General features: G+C 56.2%; 9 protein-coding genes across 9 annotated transcripts; 2 read left to right on the top strand and 7 right to left on the bottom strand.

Moving 5' to 3' along the window:
- Positions 1–131: 131 nt before the first annotated feature.
- Positions 132–2,882, bottom strand: BAUCODRAFT_78725 (uncharacterized protein; the record flags this gene model as incomplete). The annotated part of the gene is made up of 2 exons (XM_007682805.1): positions 132–1,637; positions 1,713–2,882. The coding sequence occupies 2 exons, from the start codon at positions 2,880–2,882 to the stop codon at positions 132–134; spliced, it is 2,676 nt and encodes an 891-aa protein (XP_007680995.1).
- Positions 2,883–4,134: 1,252 nt separating this feature from the next.
- BAUCODRAFT_39046 (uncharacterized protein) lies at positions 4,135–5,771 on the bottom strand. The gene is made up of 3 exons (XM_007682750.1): positions 5,431–5,771; positions 5,227–5,378; positions 4,135–5,019 (listed from the first exon to the last, which is right to left on the bottom strand). Exons 1-3 carry the CDS (start codon positions 5,564–5,566, stop codon positions 4,270–4,272), a joined length of 1,038 nt encoding a protein of 345 aa, XP_007680940.1. The 5' UTR covers positions 5,567–5,771; the 3' UTR covers positions 4,135–4,269.
- Positions 5,772–6,103: 332 nt separating this feature from the next.
- On the bottom strand, positions 6,104–8,077 carry BAUCODRAFT_28127 (uncharacterized protein; the record flags this gene model as incomplete). The annotated part of the gene is made up of 1 exon (XM_007682670.1): positions 6,104–8,077. The coding sequence occupies one exon, from the start codon at positions 8,075–8,077 to the stop codon at positions 6,104–6,106; it is 1,974 nt and encodes a 657-aa protein (XP_007680860.1).
- Positions 8,078–8,267: 190 nt separating this feature from the next.
- On the top strand, positions 8,268–9,479 carry BAUCODRAFT_40307 (uncharacterized protein; the record flags this gene model as incomplete). The annotated part of the gene is made up of 1 exon (XM_007682777.1): positions 8,268–9,479. A coding segment is annotated over one exon (1,212 nt), but the record flags the coding sequence as incomplete, so codon positions are not given.
- A 1,763-nt stretch (positions 9,480–11,242) lies between these two features.
- On the bottom strand, positions 11,243–13,052 carry BAUCODRAFT_309568 (uncharacterized protein). The gene is made up of 3 exons (XM_007683088.1): positions 12,769–13,052; positions 12,558–12,721; positions 11,243–12,493 (listed from the first exon to the last, which is right to left on the bottom strand). The coding sequence occupies exons 2-3, from the start codon at positions 12,697–12,699 to the stop codon at positions 11,574–11,576; spliced, it is 1,062 nt and encodes a 353-aa protein (XP_007681278.1). The 5' UTR covers positions 12,700–12,721; positions 12,769–13,052; the 3' UTR covers positions 11,243–11,573.
- Positions 13,053–13,932: 880 nt separating this feature from the next.
- On the bottom strand, positions 13,933–14,398 carry BAUCODRAFT_79585 (uncharacterized protein; the record flags this gene model as incomplete). Its single annotated transcript, XM_007682876.1, has 4 exons — positions 13,933–13,975; positions 14,036–14,215; positions 14,280–14,295; positions 14,356–14,398. 4 exons carry the CDS (start codon positions 14,396–14,398, stop codon positions 13,933–13,935), a joined length of 282 nt encoding a protein of 93 aa, XP_007681066.1.
- A 947-nt stretch (positions 14,399–15,345) lies between these two features.
- Positions 15,346–16,065, bottom strand: BAUCODRAFT_58923 (uncharacterized protein; the record flags this gene model as incomplete). Its single annotated transcript, XM_007682802.1, has 3 exons — positions 15,346–15,521; positions 15,573–15,694; positions 15,752–16,065. Coding segments are annotated over 3 exons (612 nt in total), but the record flags the coding sequence as incomplete, so codon positions are not given.
- A 520-nt stretch (positions 16,066–16,585) lies between these two features.
- Positions 16,586–19,586, bottom strand: BAUCODRAFT_78881 (uncharacterized protein; the record flags this gene model as incomplete). The annotated part of the gene is made up of 3 exons (XM_007682822.1): positions 16,586–18,088; positions 18,143–19,162; positions 19,218–19,586. 3 exons carry the CDS (start codon positions 19,584–19,586, stop codon positions 16,586–16,588), a joined length of 2,892 nt encoding a protein of 963 aa, XP_007681012.1.
- A 1,664-nt stretch (positions 19,587–21,250) lies between these two features.
- On the top strand, positions 21,251–22,612 carry BAUCODRAFT_79558 (uncharacterized protein; the record flags this gene model as incomplete). Its single annotated transcript, XM_007682872.1, has 3 exons — positions 21,251–21,291; positions 21,370–21,968; positions 22,107–22,612. The coding sequence occupies 3 exons, from the start codon at positions 21,251–21,253 to the stop codon at positions 22,610–22,612; spliced, it is 1,146 nt and encodes a 381-aa protein (XP_007681062.1).
- Positions 22,613–22,640: the final 28 nt, after the last annotated feature.

The following is a 22,640-nucleotide window of genomic DNA, read 5'->3' as shown; positions in this document are numbered from 1 at the left end:
AGAATGGTATTCGAAGGAGCGTCATGGGCCAGTCATTCATCGTTAAGCTGCCCACATCCCCTGTAGCGAAGCCTGTTCGATTGTTGATAAACAAACAAGAATATCATAGCAGTGATAAGAATGCCAAGCTCTCAAAGCTGGCTTGTCCGACTTGCAGGAGCAGGTCCCACCATCGAGCTCCTCTGGCTCATGGTAGAAAGATCCGCAGAAGCCCGCTTCGAAGAAGATATATCCAACAATTTCGCACTTCCTGCAGAAAGGTGTCTCGCATGGTGCCGACCATAGTTAACGCTCTTCGCGCTGCGCACTTCCGATTCCTCGTGTTCGTACTCGGACTTCGGCGAGCCGCCCTCCTCTGCCTCTGCCTCTGCCTCTACCTCTACCTCTGCCGTCTCCGTGGCGGCGGCATACTCAGTAAGACCTTCGCGTGATTTGAGGCGGGGGTCACCGTGCACGAGCGTAGGTTTGCGCCGCATGCTTTCGTGCACAGTGAAAGGTTGGGCACCTGGCGCTACTGCTGCTGCTGCTACTGCTGCTTCTTCTTCGCCGTCCTCGCTTTCTTTATCCGGACCAGCACCTGTAAGAGCCGTTGAGCTTTTTCGCCGCCGCCCTTCACGCATCGTCGGGCTTGGAGTCACGCGCTTGAAATACTCGGCGTCTCTGTCCCCGCCGAGCTCTTCGTAGCTGCCCGTGAACTCGGGCTTGCGTTTACTGATCGAACCCATGCCTCTGCTAATCGAGGACTGCATTGATTGTCGCTTGCCGGCGCTTGCGAGCCACGAAGCTTCCGAGTCCACTGATGCTAATGAGGCGGACATCAAGCCATTGTTGTGCGTGTCTGGGCTGATAGGCGTATCGTTGCGATTGATCGAAGCCGGATCAGGGGTCTCGAAGCGAGCGCCCGGTACGTCCATAGCGGGCGTTTGCCGTGCTCGTCTTATTGCGGCAGCTATCGCGGCAGCTTGTGTGGCATCGGGAGAGGGTATCCTCGAGTCCGGAGGCGAGACAGGAATCTCAGGTAGATCTTCTCGGAACTTGCTCTGAGTCCTTACAGGTGCGCCAGATTTCCTAAGCTGAGCTGGCTGCGCTTGCGTGCCGACTAGATGCGCCGGCAGCGGCTGGTGTCGCATTGACTCGCGCGAAGTGTTGGAGAAAGACAACGGCGACGGTGAGTCTCTGCCTTCTTCCTCTGCAGGTCTCCGTGACGTGGTGGCACCCCTGCGGAAGAAAGAGGCCCAAGCACCCGGCCGCCTCTCACGAGCTTCAGATGTTCTCCGCGACGCCGTTGGCAAGGATGGAGCATCTATCTGATCTGGGGTTTGCACTTGGCTGAGACGGGAAGAGACACGTTCGGGTGGACCCGTACGAATTGGCGACAGTGGTGGTGTTGAAGTTTGTGACAGACGGACGGCCTGCGCGGTAGACACAATCGGGTCTTCCATCGGGCTCTCGAGGGGCGTGAAGGCTCCAGGTATGCTGCGTGTGGGTTCGAGGTCTGCTAGGGGGGCTGTTTGTGGTGGCGGCAAAGGCGCCGGGCGTGGATCCTCAAACGGTGGCGGCGGATCCTCAAATGGATTTTCGGGGGTTGTGTCCTGATGCTGGTCACGCGAGTACACACTGGTAGCCTCCATGGCTTCCTGTTCCGCAGCCGGAATTGGTGGAGGGGGTGACAATTCTGGCTCCATGACTTCTGGCGCAGTTGTAGCTGTCACGCCTAAGCCCACAATTTCGCCCTCATTCCTGATCAGCTCGCCGCGTAGAGCTGGGTGGGTATCGGGTGGCGGAGTCATGAGTTGACGGATTCTCGCATCTTCGGTGGGCAGCGGTGGCACCTCCTCCGCCTGTTGCTTCCTCTCTTTGGCGGAGCGGCGACTCTTGTCGCTGTCTCCGCGGTTGCGGCCCTTCCGCTCTCGCAGTTTACGGTCAAGCTTCTCCTGTTGCTCCTTCTCACGGCGCTCTCTCCGCTTTGCGTCGCGTTCCATCAGCACCCGCAAGTCACCAGCGTCAAACTGGTCCGCCTGCGCGCCGACGGTTTGTCGCTTCCTCGCAGAAGTTCGCGACATGGGCTGCTTCTCCTTGTCTTTTTTCGATACTTGCGGTGAGACTCTTGAAGAGCCCGGCAAGCTTGAGGGCGCGACATACTGCGGCGTACCAGAAAGTCGTACCGCAGGCCGTGGATTGAATGCAGCCCAGACGCCGACCTCCCAGCCGCGCTGCTCAGCGACGCCAGACATTGATGAGTGTACTGACTCCTGCGGTGGCAACGACACGTTCGAGCCACGAATGCCTAAGCCGCGAAACTTCTTGCTATCGGTCCGCAGAGGACCTTCTCCGCGACGCTTTGGGATGGACACTGGCTGGCTCATTGCCCGGAGTTCCTCCTCACGAAGCGTCGCGTCTTTGCGCCTGCCCGAAAATCGCCGTGACGGGGCTCCGCTGATTCCACTGTTTCTTGATCGAAGAGTCCGGGGTCTCGCAGGCTCCGCACTGAGTCGCTGTATGCTTGTCTGCGACGCTGAGTAGGGCCGGAAGTTGTATGGAATGGCAGGTCGTTCCAGATCCACTGGTCGCAAGTGCGGGCTCGAATCTAACCGTTTACTACCAGGTAGTGCGGTGATGTCCTCGATGCTGCGTCTCCGGGTAGCCGCTGGAGATACGTTCTCTTTGTTGTCGGAGCCCTGCCTTTTCTTGGTGGCGGTAGATTGCGCCTCGAGGAGCTTCTCCTGCTGCGCAGAGATGCGCCGCTTACTTCTTCCTGCTGACTTTGACGTTTGGTCGGGAGAACCAGCTTTGCCCTGCAATGCCTGCGACTTCTCGTCAAGTGGTTGTCGTTCTACGTCATGTATGCCGCTCCGCCGCCGCTTGAAGGGCCAGAAGGGCATTACGTAGATTTCAACCGGTCATAGACCATCGCATCACAAAGCCAGTTGCGTGCCAGGACAATATAGCGACACGTGCAGCTCCAAGTAGTCAACACACGCGATTTAGTGATTCAAAATGCGACGTCGATGGGCGGTGCGTCGGACGCGCGCCAATGTGCGCGTGGCCGCGGATGGCTGTGCGGTAAAGGCGCTGGCCGCAGAGGCGTCTGTGGGTGCGTGGAAGCACGGAGGCAGCGGTAGCGGTAGCGTTCCGGGGGGGAGCGGCGACGGGAAGGAGAGATTGGCAATAAACCTGCGGTGCAACGCCGCAGCCAGTGAGTGAATGATGGAGGTCGCGCTCTCGAGCACAATAATGGCGGCAAAGCAAGGGAAAGAAATGCGATACGAATGTGCGGATAGAGCCCGGCAATGCTCGACATACGAGCACAGTCCCCCGGTCACATCGTCAGGGTGGATGCCACCAATGCAAGACTAAAGTGCGCCACACGCGGGACAACGTGCAGCTTGTCTTTGACTATTTGCAGGGACCGTCTCGCCTGTCAGTCCAGTGAGGCCCCTTGCATGCGCTGGACGACGACGGGCCATGTTTCTGGCCAGGGGTGCGACAGGACCTTGCAGGCCACGTTATCAGCCCACTGACTACCGACAAAGATGGCCGTTCGGGGAGGGTTCCACCGCTCCCTGTCAGGCAGATGTGGACCGCTGCGCTCTGCAGGACCCTTCCTGATCGACAGACACCGTCTCGGCTGAACCTGCCAATGACGGCCCAGAGGACCCATTTCCCCTTCCATCCAATCAATCATCGGCTGCTGCACTCATACGGACAACGCCGAGAGATCTGCCTAGACCGAGGCACTATACGCTCGTGAAACTGTTAATGAAGATATACGATGTGTTCGTTGCTTGTCATGCACAGACGAGGAGCGCGATCCGGGCTACTGTCAGCGCCAATGCGCCTCCAACGGTCGGGATCCATAACGCGGGCGAAGGCTGAAACAGCCATCGAGATACAGAAAATGCACCCTTCGATCGAGCACGAGTCAGCGCACGCACAGACAGCATGCGATGCGGTTGAAGTTTGCGCTATAAGAAGCGTTCCAGTAAAGGTGCGATGGCGGATTTAGACGATCTTTTGCGGTCACAAGACTTGCAAAAGAAGCTCGAGCTCCGAGCGCATCAAATGGAGGTACATCCGGGGAGCTCACGCGACCTGCATTTACGCGACGGACCAACTTCCGGGAGAGCATACAACTGCCGTCAGGGTCGTATACGCGATATATCGTATTCTGAAATGTCGACCGTTTGTCTCACGGCTGCAGATTACTCAACGGCCTCGAGACAGCCATCAGCAGACGCCCTTTGCGGTATTGTCATGCTAATTCATGCTCTATCCTCTTGCCGCCAAAGGCTTGCTGATATACTTATACACCACGGAAAAGTCCTTATCCTTGCAGTCCTCGTCCGCTTGCACCGCGGTATAGATCTCCTTGCCATAGACACCCAAATGCGGCACAATATCCGCTTCAGCACAAGCCTGCAACGCCAGCTTCAAGTCCTTCAGCATCAGTCTCGTGCCAAACCCGCCGTTGTAATCCCGACTCGCTGGTGCGTTCTCCGACACACCTGGCACGGGGTTGTTGACTTCGCTAGGCCAGCACTTGCCGGTGGCAGTATTGATCATGTCCGCCAACGTCTTCGCGTCTAGGCCCCACTTCACGCCCATGTGCATCGCCTCGGCGGTTGCAATGTTGTTCAGAGCCAAGAGATAGTTGTTCGCAAGCTTGCCCTTCAGGCCACTCGTTTGCGGGCCCATATGAACAACGCGCTTGCCCATCATGCTGAGCACTTCCTGCGCTCGCGACACCAGCTCCTGTGGCGCGCCAACCATGAAGGTGAGCGTGCCTGCTCTTGCACCGACCACGCCGCCGGACATCGGTGCGTCGATGAACTTGCCTTGACCGCTGCTCGCGGTTGCCCTGCATACTTCTGCGGAGCTTTTCGGGTCAATGGTACTGCAATCGATGAATAGTCGCTCGTCCTTGTTCGGAGCCTCTGTGCGTAGTGTCGGTGGCCGTAGCATTTGCTGGAAGACGTTCTGTACATGGTGAGGTTCCGGAAGTACTGTTAGCACCGTTTCCTACTGAGGAGTCAGCGCATAGTCGCTGCAATCTCATGCAGACAGAGAGTACGCTTGAGGCAGGGGCAATGCTTCAGAGGATTGGCTTTGTATGTGGGTAATCAGAACAACAGCTTGCGCTGCCAACTTAGATCATAGATAGAACAATACAGGTTCATCAGGTGACAACGACAACGCGGTGGTTGAAGGAAATGGTATTGGACGTACCGTACTCTCGGCGACTTCCCGTACGTCCTTCGCTACTGTCACATTGCCCACCTCTTTCGAGAATTGCTCTGTTACCGCAGGGTTGACGTCGTGTATGACCATGGTATCAGACGAGGCGATCTTGTTGCGCAGGTTGGTTGCCATAGGGTAGCCTTTGACGCCTGATCAGCTTCATCCTGGTACCTCACGGTAATCTCTACGCACCCATCTGGCCCAGACCGATGAAGCCATAGCTCGCATCCAACCTGCTGCTCGTTGCGAAAGCTCTTCGACTCGTCGACCCACTGGCTCTGCTGCACGCCTGCTTCAGCGTCGTTGCTGCCGCCAGTGATGCCCGCATCGTTGCGACAGCCCGCTTATGTGCTGGCGTGAAGGAAAGCGAAATTTATACTACCTTGACATAGCAATCGAAAATTCTACCGAAGGACAGTCAAAGAGAGCACACGAGCGCGCACTACGCGGAAAGCATGCTGTGACGATCGCTGTTATCCGGAACACCGGCCATGGTCAGGCCGAGGATGAGGAGCAAGTGCTTTGTGGAGCTCGATTTGGAGAGTGGGATTGAGTGGAGCTCCGTCTCCGCGTGAGATGGCTGGAGATGTCCGCTCGGAGAGATCAACAATGACTTTCAAAACATCTCAGGATCGACGACACTAGGATCTGAACACATTAGGAGCTTTGTTGGTCAGTGGCATGACTACCCTCGCTTTGGTCGACTCAAAGCTGGTCGATAAAGGAGGGTTACACGGCTACGTTGTACGATGAAGTCGTGGCGTTGCTGCTCACAATGGTCTTAACAGCAGCGAGAATGTTCTCGCATTCTGGCAGACATGGCAAACTTCATATAGCCGTTCATCGGAGTATCTCATGCTGGACGCTATCTGCCCCATATCTCATCCCAAGCACCAGCATTGAGCTCCAATGGTCCAGGTAAACGTCCTGTCCTCGGTGCCTTCCCCTCACCGGGCTCAGGCAAGCATATCCACTCGCGGATACAGCCCGGCACATCCTCCTTCGCATGACTGATAACCAGCAAAGCCTGCTCCGGCAACAAGCCTTCGAACGTGACCGCTCCGATTCGAGACAACATACTGGGGCTTGCAACGTTGTTGACTACTTTGCTGATCTTCTGACCGTGCGAGAGGAACAGCAACGCCTTGTCTCGTACAGCTTCGTCAACGCCACTAAGTGCTTCGTCCAGAATCACAAGGTCGGGGCTCGCGACTATGGCGCGAAGGAAGAGGACGAGCCGCTGACTGGAGAAGCTTAGCTCCCGGAATCGGATGTCCTCTGCCCAAGCTAAGTCGGCATCGGTCGTCTTCAGGTGTTTATCAATGGCGCGCGCAGCCACCTCGTCAGTCGCACCCTCCAGGCTTTCGAGGGCGGTAGGCTCTGTTGAAGGGTTCAGTTCTCTGGCAAACCACCGCAGGCACGCAACGACCTTCTGCTTCGCCGCAGCGTCTAGAGTCGGCTTCGACAGCGGAGCGTCTGCCCATGCCGACTCCAAGGCTCGCTTGACGGTAAGCTGTTTCGGGAAGAAAGCATGTACTTCCGGACTCGAGTGACCCATCCGCCGCTGGATGTCAAAGACGCTGATCCCTGGCTCGCCCTGCTTGGGCAGTCTTGAGCGCCCGAAGAGCTTGATGGGTAGGCTGTAGGTCTGTGGATGGTCCGAAGTGATGAGACTGAGCATTGTCGTCTTGCCGCTGCCATTTGGGCCGAAAATGCCGCATCGCTGACCACGGTGAAGACTCCACCACAAGCCTGGCCTTTCCTCGTCTGCGGTTGACTGCGTCCAACCGCCTAGGACAGTCTTGTCACCGTAAGCGACTTTGACGCCTCGCATGTCGACTACCGCTTCTCCGGGCGGCAATGGGGACGAGTCACGCTTAAAGCCATCCCGGCTTACTTGCAGATGCGAATTTGCACCATGCGTATGCTTTGCTGGAGTAAATATGCGAGAGGTTCGGGTACTCTGTTCATCCGTCCCCGTGATGCTAAACAAAGCGTCATTTGAACCCCGGCCTACTACTCGAGAATCTTCGTCAATAGTAACCAGGTGGCTCACCCACGCCGGCACACCGTCTTCAGGTCTCAGGCTTACAAGAAGTCTTGGCTGCTGACGTTCAGCCAGCTCCCGCAAGACCTCCGACAAGGTGCGTAACGTGTTTGGGTCCAGGCCCATGAACGGCCCATCAAGCAAGAGCACTTCCGGCCTCGCCATAAGCGCTTTAGCAATGCGTGCTCTCCGGGTCTGCCCGTTACTGAGATTCGCCACAGGCATCGCAAGCAGTTGACGAAGGTTCAATTGAATCGTGACTTCGTCCAGCATCGTTCGGTCAACGTCAGAGTCGTCGCGTTCAAGAGCATTAAGCTCGGTATGTCCTGTCAAATAGTCGAGAACAGTAAAGTCCGTTTCCTCCCGTCGACTCTCATATCTAGCGCTCAGGTAGGCGCCTCGAACGTGCGTTCCGCCGACACTGCTCCCACGGTCGGCGTCAAAGCCGACGTACCTGACTGCATGTTGCGGTGATTTGCCAATCTCAGATAGGTACGGGTAGCTTCGCGCATGCGCTGGGATGCAGATATGTTGACCAGCCAGGATTTGTAGGAAGGTTGTGCGTGCTACCGACGATGGAGAGATGACGGACCATCTTTGTGCATTATTGGAGCTGCCACTACTCGGGAGTGTGAAGCTCAAGTCCTCCAGTAATGGTGGGTTTGATCCGGGAGCATCACTTAGGGAAGGGTAACGCCGGTAAAATGTAGCCTTATCGATGTGGAAGATCGGTTTAGACGACAGATGGCGAGCGTGTAACGAGCGTCTCTTCAGCCATGCCCGCCTCCACATATCACCACAACAACGTGCAACTCAATGGTGTAGGAGTGCAATGCGGGAGAGTCATGCCCGCAAAACGCCACGATTGATCAGCTGTTTTGTGGGGCCCAATTCGATGCTCTACAAACAGTAACCTCGGACCGTTCCCAAGGTCTCGTTGCTTTATCCATACGAGCCAACTGCGGGCACCCTATCCCCCGCCATGCCAGTGTACATAGCAGCGCAGGCGCTGTTCGACGGCTTCGAGTCGGTACCGTATCTCTGGCCGCTCCTCAAGACGCTCCCATGGATCGGCGCACTGCTTCTGCTAAAGCTATACTTCGCCGGCGCCCGCAATGCCAGCGAGCGCAACATGCATGGCAAGGTGGTCATTGTCACGGGCGGTACGAGTGGCATTGGCGAAGCTTTCACCCGTGAACTCGCCCAACGAGGTGCCCAGATCGTCCTCCTCACCCAGCATTCACTGGGCGACCCGTTCATAGTGGAGTACATCGACGACTTGCGCCGCGACACCAATAACCAGCTCATCACCGCCGAGCAAGTGGACTTGGCATCGCTGCACAACATCCGTACGTTCGCGACCAAATGGATTGACAATGCGCCGCCAAGACGTCTGGACATGGTTGTTTTGTGCGCCAACACGCAGACGACGAAGACGGGTAAGGATGGCATTAGGAGTACCGTCGAAGGGGTGGAAGTGAACTGGCAAGTCAACTACCTCGCCAACTTCCACCTTCTCTCCATCCTCTCTCCAGCTCTTCGAGCGCAGCCTCCGGACCGAGACGTGCGCATCCTCTTCGGAACGTGCAGTTCCTACCTTGGCGGCGATCTGCTCCACATAACCCAGACATCACCGTCGAGGACCAAGTCTTCAAAAGAGAATACCAAGCCTACATCAACCTCCACACGCTCTCCCACCCACTTCTCACCCGGAAACGCCTACGCAACCTCCAAGCTCGCCCTCACCACCTTCGCCCTCGCCTTCCAGAAGCACCTCTCCTCCATCAAACGACCCGACAACGCTCCCGCGTATCCGCGCGTCCTAATCGTCGACCCAGGTCTCTGCCGTACGCCGGGAACCCGCCGCTGGCTCAGCTTCGGCACCCTCTTCGGTCTATTCCTCTACCTCCTCAGCTGGCCATTATGGTGGCTCCTCCTCAAGTCACCAGAAGGCGGCGCCCAAAGCTTCCTCTACGCGGCGATGGAGGAGAAATTCAGCAAGGCTGGTGTCGAAGGTGAGGCGAAGGTTGGCGGGTGGTTCATCAAAGAGTGCAAGGATCGTGATTTCATGCGGGAGGATGTCAAGGATGAGGAGGTACAGCGGAAATTGTGGGAGTACAGTGAGAAGATGGTGGAGGAGGCGGAGAAAAGGGGCGTAGTGGAGCGGGCGAGGAGGAAGAAGGAAGCGGAGGAGGAGAAAGAGGAGGCGGAGGCTGTGGCGGAGATGAAGGAGTACAAGGAGAAAGTTGGGAAGAAGGACGGTGGGAAGAAGGAAGGGAGTAGAAGGAGTAGGAAGGCTAGGTGAGGTGGTGGATATGGAACGCTGCTTCCATATAATCCGAAGACCAAAAGCTGTCGCCTAATGACCACCCCTGCGCAAGCCTCGATAATGGATGCAAGCCAAACCAGCATTCAAGAGGCGCACGAGGTTATAAACCACGCGCGTGACAAGCATGAGGGGTTCGCCGCAGACATCCCAGATACGTCGTAATGCGGCGATTCAATTTGGCGGCAGCCAAACCCTCGAGCCCAACTGCACGCAGTCAGCTCTGGGTGCTACACGTTGTCCCAGTGGGGTCCGATATTCAGAACGAAGTGCTATAAGCATGCAGTGTTTGCCAGCGCCTATCGTTGACGAGCTTGCTAGGCTCAAGAGTCTTGAAGGAAGGCCAGCCGCCGATCGACGTGTCTATAACGCAACAAGATACACCGCTGCTAGCTACCAAGTACATACATAACATAGCTAAACATAGGCTCCGCATATCATGCCCTCCGGTGTCCATCAATCAGCCATCCAATGCAATCCATCCAATGCCTTCACCTATAGCATAGCTGGCAATAATTTGAAGCTGACCACATCGTGGATGATGCTTTACTTGCGACCAAATAACTTGCGCTTCGAAGGAGACATGCGCTCGACAATGTTCGCGAAACGGCCAGGTGAGGCGGGTTTGGAAGGTGACGGCGACGCGGATGTCTGCTCCTTCTTCTCCGAGACGATGTCGGAGATGCTGACGGATGCTTCCTTGAAGCGGCTTCCTCCTGTAGTTCTCAAAGTCAGCTTTGTAATCCTGACGTGATGCGGACAAGAAGCGTAATGTACCACCAGATAAGATGCGATGCGCAGGCGGCCAAGATGTGATGCGCAGCTTCTCCGCCACGGTCGAGGTAGCAGAGTCAACGCGAGTCGGTGACGGTCGAGGTAGAATCGTTGTGGTAGAGTCCACGCCAGCCGGCGGCGGTCGGGGCAAATCAGTTGTGGTGGAGTCCACACGAGAGGGTGGTGGCGGAGGCGGGACAGCCTTGATTTCGGTTGCCCTGGAAGACGTGACGCGCTGCTTGGGCGGCGCAATGGGTGGCTTCATGGATGCAGCTAGACCGGCATGATAGCCATCCAGCCAAGCCTGCGACTTCACTTTCGCATCCGGCGATGGAGACGGAGACGGATCATCGAGCATGTTGTCATGCGGATGCTCAGCCACGAAGAGCCAATGCCTGTTCTTCGGCGAAGCGCAACGCTCGATCGGAGCTTGCGCTTGTACTTCCGTCTGCGCCTGCGAGACTGGCTCAGCAGGCGTGTTGGCTGGCGCGACGGGAAGAGGATGACCATGCGAAGGCGTGATGGGTGCGGCGTTCTCCTTGTCGTCTGACTGCCCGTCGCCGCAGTCGCTGAACTTGCGTACCGAAAAGTCCTGGGTATTGCGAGGGAAGAAGTCGGCAGTCTCGAAGCTGGAGATGCTTGAACTGTGGAGCTTGCTGTCGCGTTTGGGGTTTCTGTTGGCGCTGGTGGGTTTGAGGACTTCCTTGATGCTAGACGGAGAGCCGGTGTCGGTTGGCTGGGCGAGGAGAGTGGGCCTGCTGGCTTCGTTGTTCACTTGGTGTTGGTGCTGGTGCTGGTGTTGATGCTGTTGCAGAAGACTCATGCCAGGCTTGTACACGGGACTCATGGGGTTGAGAGTCGATTTAGCCAGGGCCGTGGGGGCTTTGATCGGTACCGCGTGTGATTGGGTAGGCGAGGCTACGCGCTTGATCTCCGCGAACGAGGCCGCACCGTCGTTCTGTGGAAGACCAGTCACGGAAACGGATCCGTCCAACGGTGGAGGCTGAACAAAGGTAGCCGGTGGCGGCATAGCCCATGGCATGAAGTCAGACGACGGTCCAGGATGGAAGGCATATGGCGCGGCGTAATACGGGAGTGGTGCGGCTGGCAGTTGACGAGATTGCAAGAATGGCGGCAGACGGTTGCGCGGCGGTGACTGCTGCTGAGGCGGGCCTGCATAAAGATCTGTCAGCTATCCGTCGTCCACGGACTGAACGCTTCGAATACGACGTGTGACATACCTGCAGTCTGGTCTCTCAGGCTCTTGATTGCCTTGCGTATCTTGTCAAGATTGACGACGAGCTCGCGGCGTTTGGCAACGAGAGCGTCTCTGGCGCCTTTGCCCATCGTTGGTCCATGGAGCACCTCGGTCTTGTCGACGTCCCTCAATTCACTTTCCAGTTTCACGTACTCAAGCTCGAGCGCATTGATTTGCGATTGAGTGGACGGCGCTGGTAGGATGCCGTGCGGAGAGACACTTCGGTTGTCATCATGCTGGGCTGACTGGGGAGCGAAGTTGCCGGAGACGGGACTGCGATGGGTGACGGTAAGATTGGGAGCCGGAATGTAGAGCTGCAGTCCAGCCTCCGTCTCATGAAGCGGCAAGATGGTGCCGTCGACAATCTGGCAGAGACGGCCGTTAATGTCTTGTGCGACGAAGCCATCTTGCGTCGCTTGGGTCCATTGTGCCTTGCCCATTGGGTGATTCGGCGCGAACTTGATTAACCCCCCGTTGACTTTGATTGCACTGTAGCCGTAACGAGGATGGCAAAGCGGAGACTGCTCGCTGGGAACGATGCGGCCACCAGCGGTGACGCGAACATGGTCGGGAGAGCCGTGGGCTTTGACCAGTGATTCGATCTTCTGTTTGCGGATAGACGGAGTCGGTGAGGGCCGTGGCCGGTACGGGCCAGGTGGTGGACGGAGGATCTGCTGGTTGTTGGGAGCGATTTCGCCAAGGACAGCTATAGACTTAGTCGACGCGAAGGACGCCAGGCGGACATTGTCTGAAGCATTCGTGGAGCGATTCTCCTTGTTCGACGACATTGCAGATGCGCGGGACTTCCATGATCGGGCGGCGAACGACTTCGAGCCTCGGAGAACGTGTTCTTCATGAAAGACGAAGATGGTCAGCTCAAGGTCCTTAAGCAGGAATGCAGTGGCAAGACTCACCCTTGACAAGCTCGGCATCTTCGCCGTCGTGCTCTTCCATCGCTTCGCGAAGCCTTGGCTGCGACACGGTGCCACGAAGTCGGTGCAACTCTTCGAGAGAGTAGACGCGGCGAGTAGCCCTGTTCGGGATGTCAGAAGCCATGTATGGCAGCCGGAATGGGTTGCTACAAACGATCAGCGACCTGCAGTCTGTGACGGACGAGTGACCCACCAATGAGCTGGGAAGAAGAGATTCGTTATCCAAGAGCGCCTCTAGTAAGCGAGTGTGGCTTGAAAGCTGGGATGGATGGCGATGAAGCGAGGGTGAAAGCGAGAGCATGTATGGTTGTGTTGTAGAGAGGAAGTGGATGTAGGATGGATGCGTTCGGCTTAGAGGTTTGCATCTTGCACAGCCCTCTCCATAATCATCGCAGGAGCCGTTGGCTTGCTCTGCGCAAGTGCTGATGATGGAGATGGAAAGATGCAAGCATATGTGGCAGTAGGCAGACGCGCCGCGAATGCAGCAGATTAAGCATGGACAGGAGCCGTCTCCCAGCATGCACCTGCCGGACATTCTCTACGACACTTGATCCGCAAGTGACCGTGTCCTTATGTAGAAGGGTCGAACTGAAGGTCGCAGCATGTGGAGAAGATTGCGTTCCTGCTTCACGGCGAAACCGTACACTCTCGACCCGGGCTTAGGGTCTCATTCATGGTAAGCGTTAACGTCCCGAAAGGTACGTTAAGAGTAATATGGTAAGCGAGAATGACGTTGTATTGCTTGTTGCATCCTATACATTTCGGGTGGACTATGCGCCCAGCTCAAGGTGGGACTAGGGTTGTTGTTGTTATGGCAGGACGCCGCCCCGATGTTCGACTCCGTCTATGCTTTTCCGCATATTCAACGCTCGCCTCAGATGTTCTCCACATAAGTACAGTGCGCCCTTGGACCCATGCGCATCTTCCGCGCATGCTGCACCGCAAACTGACATGTTTCGAGCTGCAAGTCGAGCATCGGCTGGCCTGGCCTTTTGAAACAGTGGGCCATTGACAGAACACCTTACTTAGAGTCATCCTGGAGAAAGTGCGGTGCGGCTGTCGACAGGCGACCAGCAGGTCAAGGTTCTTCATCATCGCCGTAGTGGAGCGGATAACGCGATCGGATTGAATCCTGCCCCAGTGCTGCCTGAGTTGCGGCCGTGCCATGTAATCCGAATCGAGTCCGCTCTAGCTTGGCGGACTCGCGAGTCCTCCCGGCGACGCGAGGAATGTCACTCGCCCACCGCAAAGGCGTGGACCAAGATCCGGTCCCGCGGATCCGTATGATGATATAGGCGCAATCAACGCCTAGCCATTGTATCGTTTGGGACCTCAGAGAAACTTCATGGCTGGAGGATCACCTGTTCTTGGTAGCCTTGTAAGTGAAGCGTTTTCGAGTCCTGATCGCAGCATTAGCACGCCATGCTCGAGCCCCAGCCACTTTCAAGGTCGACACTCACGGCGAGAACTCTCCCAGCTTATGTCCAACCATATCCTCCGTGATCCGCACGTCGTGATATATCTTGCCGTTGTAAACCTGGAAGATAAGACCTACGAAGTTCGGTAAGATGGTCGCCGCTCGTGCTTGGGTTTTGATTGGCGGCATGCGCTCGCCAGGTCGCGGCCGTACGATCGGTAGGCTGTTCGATGTCAGCTTGTTCATTTCGGTTCCGGGCTTCACGAGGGTATGTGCGGCAAGCTCACGGTACAATGTGTGGACCTGTAGAAGGTGGTCAGTCATGGCTCAGGCCGAATGAGCATAGGAGCGCGGTGAACGTACCTTTCCATACCGACCGCGCCAGCAGCGCAGTAGTTGCTCTCATAGCTGATGTGCGTTGCCGTGCTACTCGTGCAAATCTTCTAGGACCAGCAAAGGTTGTTGACTGCGACTAAACAAAGAGGTGTATGCGGAAGCGATAATCTCCTTCGGGAAGGTTTGGCTCAAGACGCTCGGACTACAAATGGTTTGCTACGATGTATAACCGCACCTCGACTCCCAGTCTGGACTCAGTTACTGGAACACAAACCACCAGTCTTCGCAAAACCTGCGACACCTTCGACACGAGCTCTGCCTACTCTGAGAGCTACCGTGCATGCAGAGCATCGTCCTCAATTCTCTAAGTAAGACGGTGTTCTGAATGAGAACGGCCACAAGGTACTCGCAAATCGTCCCATCTTCGTAAAGCCATTTGAATCCACCTCCAACCACTTGCGACCGTCTCTGATGGGACACCAACAGGACAACGAGTGGTTAGGATAGGATTTTCAAGGTGAGTTCATTCCGCCGACGCCGGCATGCCTCACTGGTATACCGGAGCGCCTGAGCAGCCCATCATTGTGCGGTCGGCCCGCCTTCATGCCACCACTGATCCCGTACCCGGCCGTATGACTGTTGCCGAAGACATTAGAGTCGAGAGATCCCATGGCCTGGCGGTAGGGTGTGCCCTGTTGCATTTGGTCGACATCCACGCCGGAGTTCATGGAGGTACCGTTGTTGCCGTACAACGGCAGTCGAGCGCGCGCCGACGGCGTAGGCGGCACAGGAGCGCTACCTGTGGAATGTGAGCAGCAAGGTACAAGCGCAAGCAGGTCTTGTGAGCTTACGGGCTGTTTGCATTCTAGCACGATTGGTTGTATACTGGTTTTCCCACCCTGCGATGGTGCGACTGCGCCCTCCGCTTCCCTCACCGCCACTACCGTTGCTGATTGCACGACTGTGCGAACGCTGCTCACCACGCCGGCCATTGGTGTTCTGGGCAAGACTCGCAGCCCGCAGAGTGTGGTCTGCATCGTGCTCGGCCGCTAATTCCATGCCGGCCGCAAGTTGCTCCTGCTTTAGGCTTTGGTAGAGCTTTTGAAGGTGCTGTTGATGCTTCGCCTTCTCGCGAAATGCTTCGGCCAGGTCGCGGTTCTTTTGCTGAAGCTGCTTTTGTTCGGCGTGCATGGCTAACAAGATTAGTATCAGCACCCGTCATGCGCGCGATTGGAGCGACTAACTGGAGAGCTTGTCGCGCAGACCCATGATCTCGGAGTTGGCATCATGGATGATCCTGTCCATCTGCGAGCTGAGCGTGGAGTATTTGTCGGTGAGGCTGCGCGCGAGGAATTCTTGGTAGATGCTGGTCCCAAGTCAGTATTACTCATTACACCCGTTCCAACAAGGCAATCTGGCTCACATCTCCTGCGTAGTCTGGTAGCTGTAGAACGACAAGCCACGTCCAGCACATTCCATGATGATGCTCGGGCTTAGACCGCTGAGCACACTGGTCTTGTAGTCCTCGGTCGGATTCAGCTGGGTCACGACGGCATCGTCAGGATTGGCGAGTTGTGTGTCGCATGCCGGACATGTTCGCACTGCACCGTTCGCATTTGCCAGGCCAAGACTCTCTGAGCAGGCTATGCAGAAGATATGGCTGCATGTCGTGACAACTGCGCGGTCGTTAAGCTGGCTCCGACATCTGAGGGAGTTGCACCGGAGCGCGAAATCCATGACGGTGTGTTAGATGCTGGACGACTTCCAGGTAGATGGTCTGGTCGGGTGCTGATTTTCGAAATGTGAAGTGGCAAAGATGGAACGGCAGGTGTAACCATCTTGACAGGCAAGAGCGACGCATTGCGCCTGCCTTCGCTCGCGGAGATGGCCACGAAACTAAAGTACTGAATGAGTGCCACGCTCTCGCTTCATTGTAGATAGAGTTTCTACACACACATCGCCTTGAGCCATATCAACAACAATACATAATACCTGGATTTTATGCTACCTTACATATGGCCACGAGCTCGATATCGGCCGCTCATGGTACACAAGAAACAAGTAGCCAACATCCTCTTCCCAAAATCTTTCCCAGTCTAATTAAGATCGGCCGTCAAAGGAGTGTATGCAAGCAAAAGCGGGTATATGATATTCCAGATCCAAGCCGATACAGGTGTGTCGCGCTGAGACCCAAGCACGCCTCAAGCGCCGCGCAACGGAAAGGACTCGCAAACTGATCAAGTAGAAATGCTCACGCTTATTGTGCTCCCGCCTGCTCCATCAAAGGCTGGGTGTTGTGACGGTGCTCCAACCCATTCGGGCTGAACTTCGTGACGGGCTCCTCAGGCTCGACGGGACCAATATCGCCGACTCCCTCATGTGCATGAGAGTCGTGCCCAATGATGCGAGTAGGGACTTCAGGAATGTCCTCATCATGCATCTTGTAATGGCTTTGCAAGCTGTGCCTTTGAGGCGTGGCGGCTGTGCTCTCGCTTCCGAGGCTCATGCTGGTCGAGCTTCGATCGTGGACAAGATCCGGCGTCGGCGGAACACGAGAGGTCCGCTTCGGGTGCAAGTAGCCAGTGCTTTCGCTGTGCACATCGCCATACTCGGACTCGGAGCCGTTGGAAGCGTGCTCGGCAGACTCGCCATCTTCGGATTGAGGCGATAGCGACGACTTAAGCGCGCGCTTGCCCCTCCTCTTCTTTGACGATTCCGACCGGTCGTCCTCGGCGCCTTCGGTGCTGACGCTCTCAGCGCGACGTGCAAGGTCGAGCCCTTCGACAGCAGCGGCGCATTGCTCGGAGATGTTGCGGATGATGTACGCGATGGCGTCGGTCTTGTCGCGCAAGTGGCGGTCAGCCACATCAGTCATGCTCATCTCAGACAAGCGCTTGCGAGCTGCCGCGTTGTTGAGGATTCTGGTCTCCATGGCTGTGGATGCCCGCTCGCCGTCTCCACGGGATGACTGGCGTGTGCTTCCTCGCGAGTCTGGACCGGCAGTCAGGCCACCAACACCACGGACAGCACCAACTTCGGGCTCCTCCGTCTCGTCCTTCACGCCGGATTCAGCGTCAATAGTCGACTCGGGCATGGCATCTTCCCCAGCATCTGCGAAGGGTGCAGTCTCCGGGGCGTCGCTGAGAGACTTGACAATATGCTGCATATGATGAGCTTGACCATCGATAAGCGCTCGCAGATGCAGCACGACACGCTGAGCCTCATCGCGTTGACGCAGAAGCGTGGCATTGGTGTGTTGCAGCGCAGAGAGATCCTTCTTGTTCCTCTTGCGCTCCCTCTCCAGCTCCTCGGCGATGTCTTGCTGCAGCACGAGAGCCTCAAGCGCATCGTCTCTTTGCTTCTCAGTGCCGGACAAGCGTACAGCAAGTCTAGCGGCGTCGTCCTTCTGCTGATCGATCAGGTTGGTGAGGCGGCGGTTCTCACGCTTGTGACCCTCGATCTTGACCTTCAGCTCATTCGTCTCCTTCGTGAGCTGCTCAGCGAAAGCCTGGAACTTGAGGAACTGCTGTTTCCAGCTCTCGAGCTCCTCGACCAAGAAATTGTTGCGCTTCGTGACCTTCGCAAGCTCTGTATCCATACGTCCCTTCAGGTTGATGAAGTCTTGCCAGGCCTCCATGGCGTCACGGGAGTACTGATTGCGCTCGCGGACAATCTCGTTTAGGTGGCGCATAGAGACTTTGGTCATTAGAGGCTTTTTCTGAGCGCCCCCAAGAACGGCTTTGAACCCCGTATTTTTACCCTATTGGTATAGTCAGCAGGCACTCATGTTCCAACACTAACAAATGCGTCATACCAACTTCTCGCAAGCATGATCCATCACCTTCATTACTTCATCCTGGTTCCACCAGCCCGGATCCTGAACACTTTCAACCTCTCCACGCATAACGATAATCTGGCCGGCTGGAATCAGCTTTCCGCCGCCGTAAGCGGAGCGAAGGTGTTGTGGCACGCCAGACGGCGCAACGTCACCATTGAGGGCGTCGGTCATGCGGCTGATGAGTTTCGTACGCTGCTTGGCCGACCAAGCGGTCGGTGGGCTCGAAGTTAGAACGAAGTTACGGTCCAAATCGACCACTAAGGCGTCAGAAGGTGCGGTGAACAGTGTCCTGCACTCGGCAGTAAGACCGAGGATGTATGGACCAGGCTCCTGAACCAGCTCCTTGGCGTGCCTTGCGTGCACTACCGGGACGTAGAGACCGCTCCACTCGTATACACGGACCATGAAGCGAACAGTTTCGGCGGCGATAGTAAGCATTGCTGGGTAGTGCGAGATGAAGATGATGCGTCGAGTGGGAGAGACGGCGGCCTCGAGTACGCCCACAATGTTTGGAACGGACAAGCAGCAGAACAGCGGCCACATGGCGAAGTTTTGGAAGCCTGTTGGGGATGACGGGAACTGGTAGCAGAGCGCATAGTCCTTCATGTCGATACGGACCAGATCATTGAGTCGAGGAGCCGGGAAGCTGAGGATGCGCGACACCTCTTCCGCATGGAAAAGGTTTGTGGCCTTGTTCCAGTGGATCCACATTCCACGCAGATAATCGCCGAGAAGGTTGTAAAGAGGATACCGGGAGAGGAAGCTCAAGCAGTATGGGATCCAGTAGGTCTCACCAGGGGCATCGTAGTAATCGGCCTCGGTGCGCTTGCGGAGGTCACGGATCGTCTCAGCACGCTTCTCGTCAGCGCGCGACCAGACACGCAAGGCAATGCCGTAGAGCGTATGCGAAGAGTCTTGCTGCAATACGAATGCATGGTGGACGCAGTGAGGTTGGCTGCTGCCAGTGCAGATCTCGACATCATGAGGGAAGCAAGCCTGTGCCACCGGTGTCAGTAATGTGGACGCAGGGCAAGCAATCCATGACACTCACTCTCATCGCGGCGTGCAGCGACCTGGCGATCTCATTGTCGGATTCCAGTCTGGGGCTGCTACCAAGAATCTCTGGCAACCAGAATTGGCCAACGGCACCTTTCATGTGTCCAATCTTGCCCTGGCTGGGCTGAGGTGCCTTCATCCATTGTGAGGGCTCTCTGCCGACGCCGCACACCATGTAAGCATGGGTCAATGTCTTGGGTGCCCTTTGGCCAGGCTTGGGTTGGTTCATGGCGCCTGGAAGCGGCTGCGCGATGCGTGAGTGGAGCGAGGATGTCCGGTTCGGGATGATGAGGTCGTCGTCGTTGCTACCGCTTGTTGGGCGAGAGTCGCCAGACCGAGGTCTTGAAGTGAGCGACGGAGCCATTATGAGTGTAGGTTGCTGCTAATTTGAAAGAGCAACGGACAGTTCGAAGCTCAATGGCTTCTGCTGTACTGCAAACGCAAAGCTAGCGACACTTAGGGGCGTTGGCCGCTCACAGTGACGCGCCTCTAAGACGACAAGCCCAGTGCACAAGACAGACCACAGCAGCTGCAAACGCGTGTTAGCGCATCAACTGGTTATGAGCAGAGCTGAAAGGCAGAGAGGAAGACTATGAGATCTGGTCCGTGAAGGTTGAGCGGAGACGTCGTGCTCGGACTCCTTACTGCACCGGCAACGCTATTTGTCGAAACCCTGTACCACTCGTTACCTGGTGCAGCTCCATTAGCCGAAGCAGGCATGGTTCTTCGATTCATGTGGCTAGTGTGCGATCGGGTAGCGTGCAACCTGCAGCTACCTTGCAGCGTTTCGGGAATGATGATACCTCAGCATCGCCGTTCGCCAGGATCGCGCAACGTGGGACTGTTGGTATCGTCGGGTAAGATCGATCCTTCAAGCCTCGTTCTGTTGGAGAAGACGGTGAATGTGCCAGCCCGTCTACCCTCACTTATACGAAATGCTGGAGGAAGCTTGGGAGAGACAGCGAAATCTCCAGCATTGACCCGAGCCTAAGCAAGAGCCACTCGTGGTGAGGTTCCGACTGGTTTTGCGCTAGATGGACCGTATGCGCTTCCAAACCTTACATCAACTCTAATCGCTTCCCGCTTTCATCTCAAGACAATGGTCAATTGGCGAACCATACTTCATGTCTAACATCGTTTGCACCCTGGAGGTCTCTCGACCATGATCATACCCGCTAAGAGAGCTTCGTACGACAGCGAGAAGATTAACGTGCTGACAATAACGGTGCAGCAGCCTCGTAGCGGCCCCATACGGCTTTCTCGGACCGATGCACGTTCGCCTTATGAGGAACGCCCTTGAAAAGGGGTGCAGATGGACCGCGAGCGTTGCCGTTGCTCTAGATTCCGCCAGATCGCATCGTCAACGGTATGGCGACGCCCAGATGGCATTCTCATCACGGTACTGTACACATAGGAGTTCTCGCGTTAGTGTAGCTGACGTCGCACACCAATAGAACGAAGCGACTGCGGTGCGACAGAGCGTTTCCGGACGGCTGCATGCTAGCCTGCTACCGCTTACTCTATGTGTGGTTTTACCGTAGTGGGCAGAGTGTTGAGCGTCTGCTGCAAAACTGTGTGTCGCAGACCACTACCTGCCACTTCAGTAGTTCCGTATGTGCATTGTCTAGTACGTAGTCGTTGACAGCATGATACTGTTAAATGGTGACGTTTCCTGCAGTGAGACTGCATTTCCCATGCATGAGCGGATGGCGGATCCCCGCCATCTCAAAGGCTGGTCCGCTGTTCCTGCAGGTCTTGGCGTCTCGCATTTTGCTTGGCGCACGGCGGGATGAAGATACTCACTCGACAGTGCGCCATCGAATATCTGGGCCTGTGGCTTCCGGTTTCGCAGATCTTCAAACGCGGTTCGGGAAGCCTGCCTCTATGCCGAAAGGAGTTGCCTGGTAGCCGGAAGCTGCGAAAAACTCCTCAGGCAACCGCTACGACCATTCGGTGGAAGAGGCGAACAGGACGGCATACATGCAGTGGAAGTAACGGTTTTGCGTGCCCATTCTGAGACCCTGCAGTATGGCCGACCATGCAATGCTTTCGGAACTTTGCTCGGTGTGGTGAGACAGCCAGCCTCCTTCCTTTCCTGGTGTTGGCCCCACTGGTCACGTGAGCGGCATATGCTGATATGTCGCAAGCTACACTGAAAAGCCGAAGTACCGGTGTCCTAGATGCAGCATACAGACGTGCTCTTTGCCATGTTACAAGAAGCACCAGCAGCGTGCTTCGTGCAACGGCAAAAGGGATCCCGCCGCATACCTGAGGAAGAGCCAGTGGGCCACCCCTACCGGCCTTGATCTGGACTTTAATTATTTGAAGAACATCGAGAACAGAATCACTTCTGCCGGCCATTATGTCCAGGATCGCGGCATCGAAAGCGGTCATGCGAGCCATCCTACCGCCACTGGGAACCGATTCCAGCAATATCTAGACAAGTACAACATTACCGTCCGACGTGCTCCCAAAGGCATGAGTAGGGAGCGTGCGAATACGAGTCGTGCGACTAAGGGTCACGATGCGCTTTGGTCAGTAGAATGGATCTTGGGTGCAGAACAACGCAATCTGCTACATGACTGCGCAGAGTCTGACACTATTGCAAGCCTGTACAAATCATTGGTGATGTCGGAAGCGCGTAAGCGTGGTGAAAACGCACAGTCACAACGCAGCAAGAAGCGCAAAAGGGCACAAGCTTCCGAAGCATCATCACAGCCCCAAGCCAGCAGCAGTAATGCGCAGCGTCTCGACCTTCACCAAAAGGCGGAAGCTTCCACTCACCAAGGAACAGCATCTCATAATGTTGACCTGCACGTATCAGAGAACGTCAAAAGCGATGCCTCTGGTGCGGACTATGTCACGAGCCAGCCATCCCCACCAGCGCGGAATGGGGACTTCGAAAATACCAGTGGCGTCACGGAGGCATGCGACGAACCGGCCACTGAACGAAAGCTGCTAGAAGACCTGAATGAGACAGCGCCAACGACAAGACCAGATGTTAGTGGAGGCGCTGGCGAGAGCAAGCATGTGGCAGATGATTTACACTTCTACCTTCTCAAACCAGGTTCCTCTTCGGGCATTCGAGCCCTCATTCCGCTGCAAAGCGCAGACACCCTGACCAGATGCCTCACGAACCGGACAGTCCTCGAATACCCAACCATCTATGTCATGCCCGATCGGCCAGACTCGCTCCCGGAAGGCTTTATTCAGGATGATGATGACTGGACAATGCCAAAGACAGAACGCTATGCAGCGGAAGGCGACGCTCATAGCAACGGCATGACTGGATCAAAAGGTAAATTGCGAGTGGATGGCAAAGACTCAACGGTAGATTACGCAGATGCACAAAGCATCCTCGACATGCTGAAGAGGGACGTGAGCGCATGACCTAGCCTCACTCTTGTCAACCATTGTG

The sequence above is a fragment of the Baudoinia panamericana genome, assembly GCF_000338955.1.
Source record: "Baudoinia panamericana UAMH 10762 unplaced genomic scaffold BAUCOscaffold_14, whole genome shotgun sequence".
NCBI lineage: Eukaryota > Fungi > Ascomycota > Dothideomycetes > Mycosphaerellales > Teratosphaeriaceae > Baudoinia > Baudoinia panamericana.
This window is presented reverse-complemented; position numbering and strand designations above follow the sequence as displayed.

Coding starts and splice junctions, on each gene's coding strand:
- BAUCODRAFT_309568 (XM_007683088.1), bottom strand. CDS start 12,699: ATGGCTTCTGACATCCCGAACAGGGCTACTCGCCGCGTCTACTCTCTC. Junction 12,494..12,557: donor AGATGCCGAGCTTGTCAAGG/GTGAGTCTTGCC, acceptor TCTTTCATGAAG/AACACGTTCTCCGAGGCTCG.
- BAUCODRAFT_39046 (XM_007682750.1), bottom strand. CDS start 5,566: ATGCGGGCATCACTGGCGGCAGCAACGACGCTGAAGCAGGCGTGCAGC. Junction 5,379..5,430: donor CATCGGTCTGGGCCAGATGG/GTGCGTAGAGAT, acceptor CAGGCGTCAAAG/GCTACCCTATGGCAACCAAC. Junction 5,020..5,226: donor GGGAAGTCGCCGAGAGTACG/GTACGTCCAATA, acceptor ACTCCTCAGTAG/GAAACGGTGCTAACAGTACT.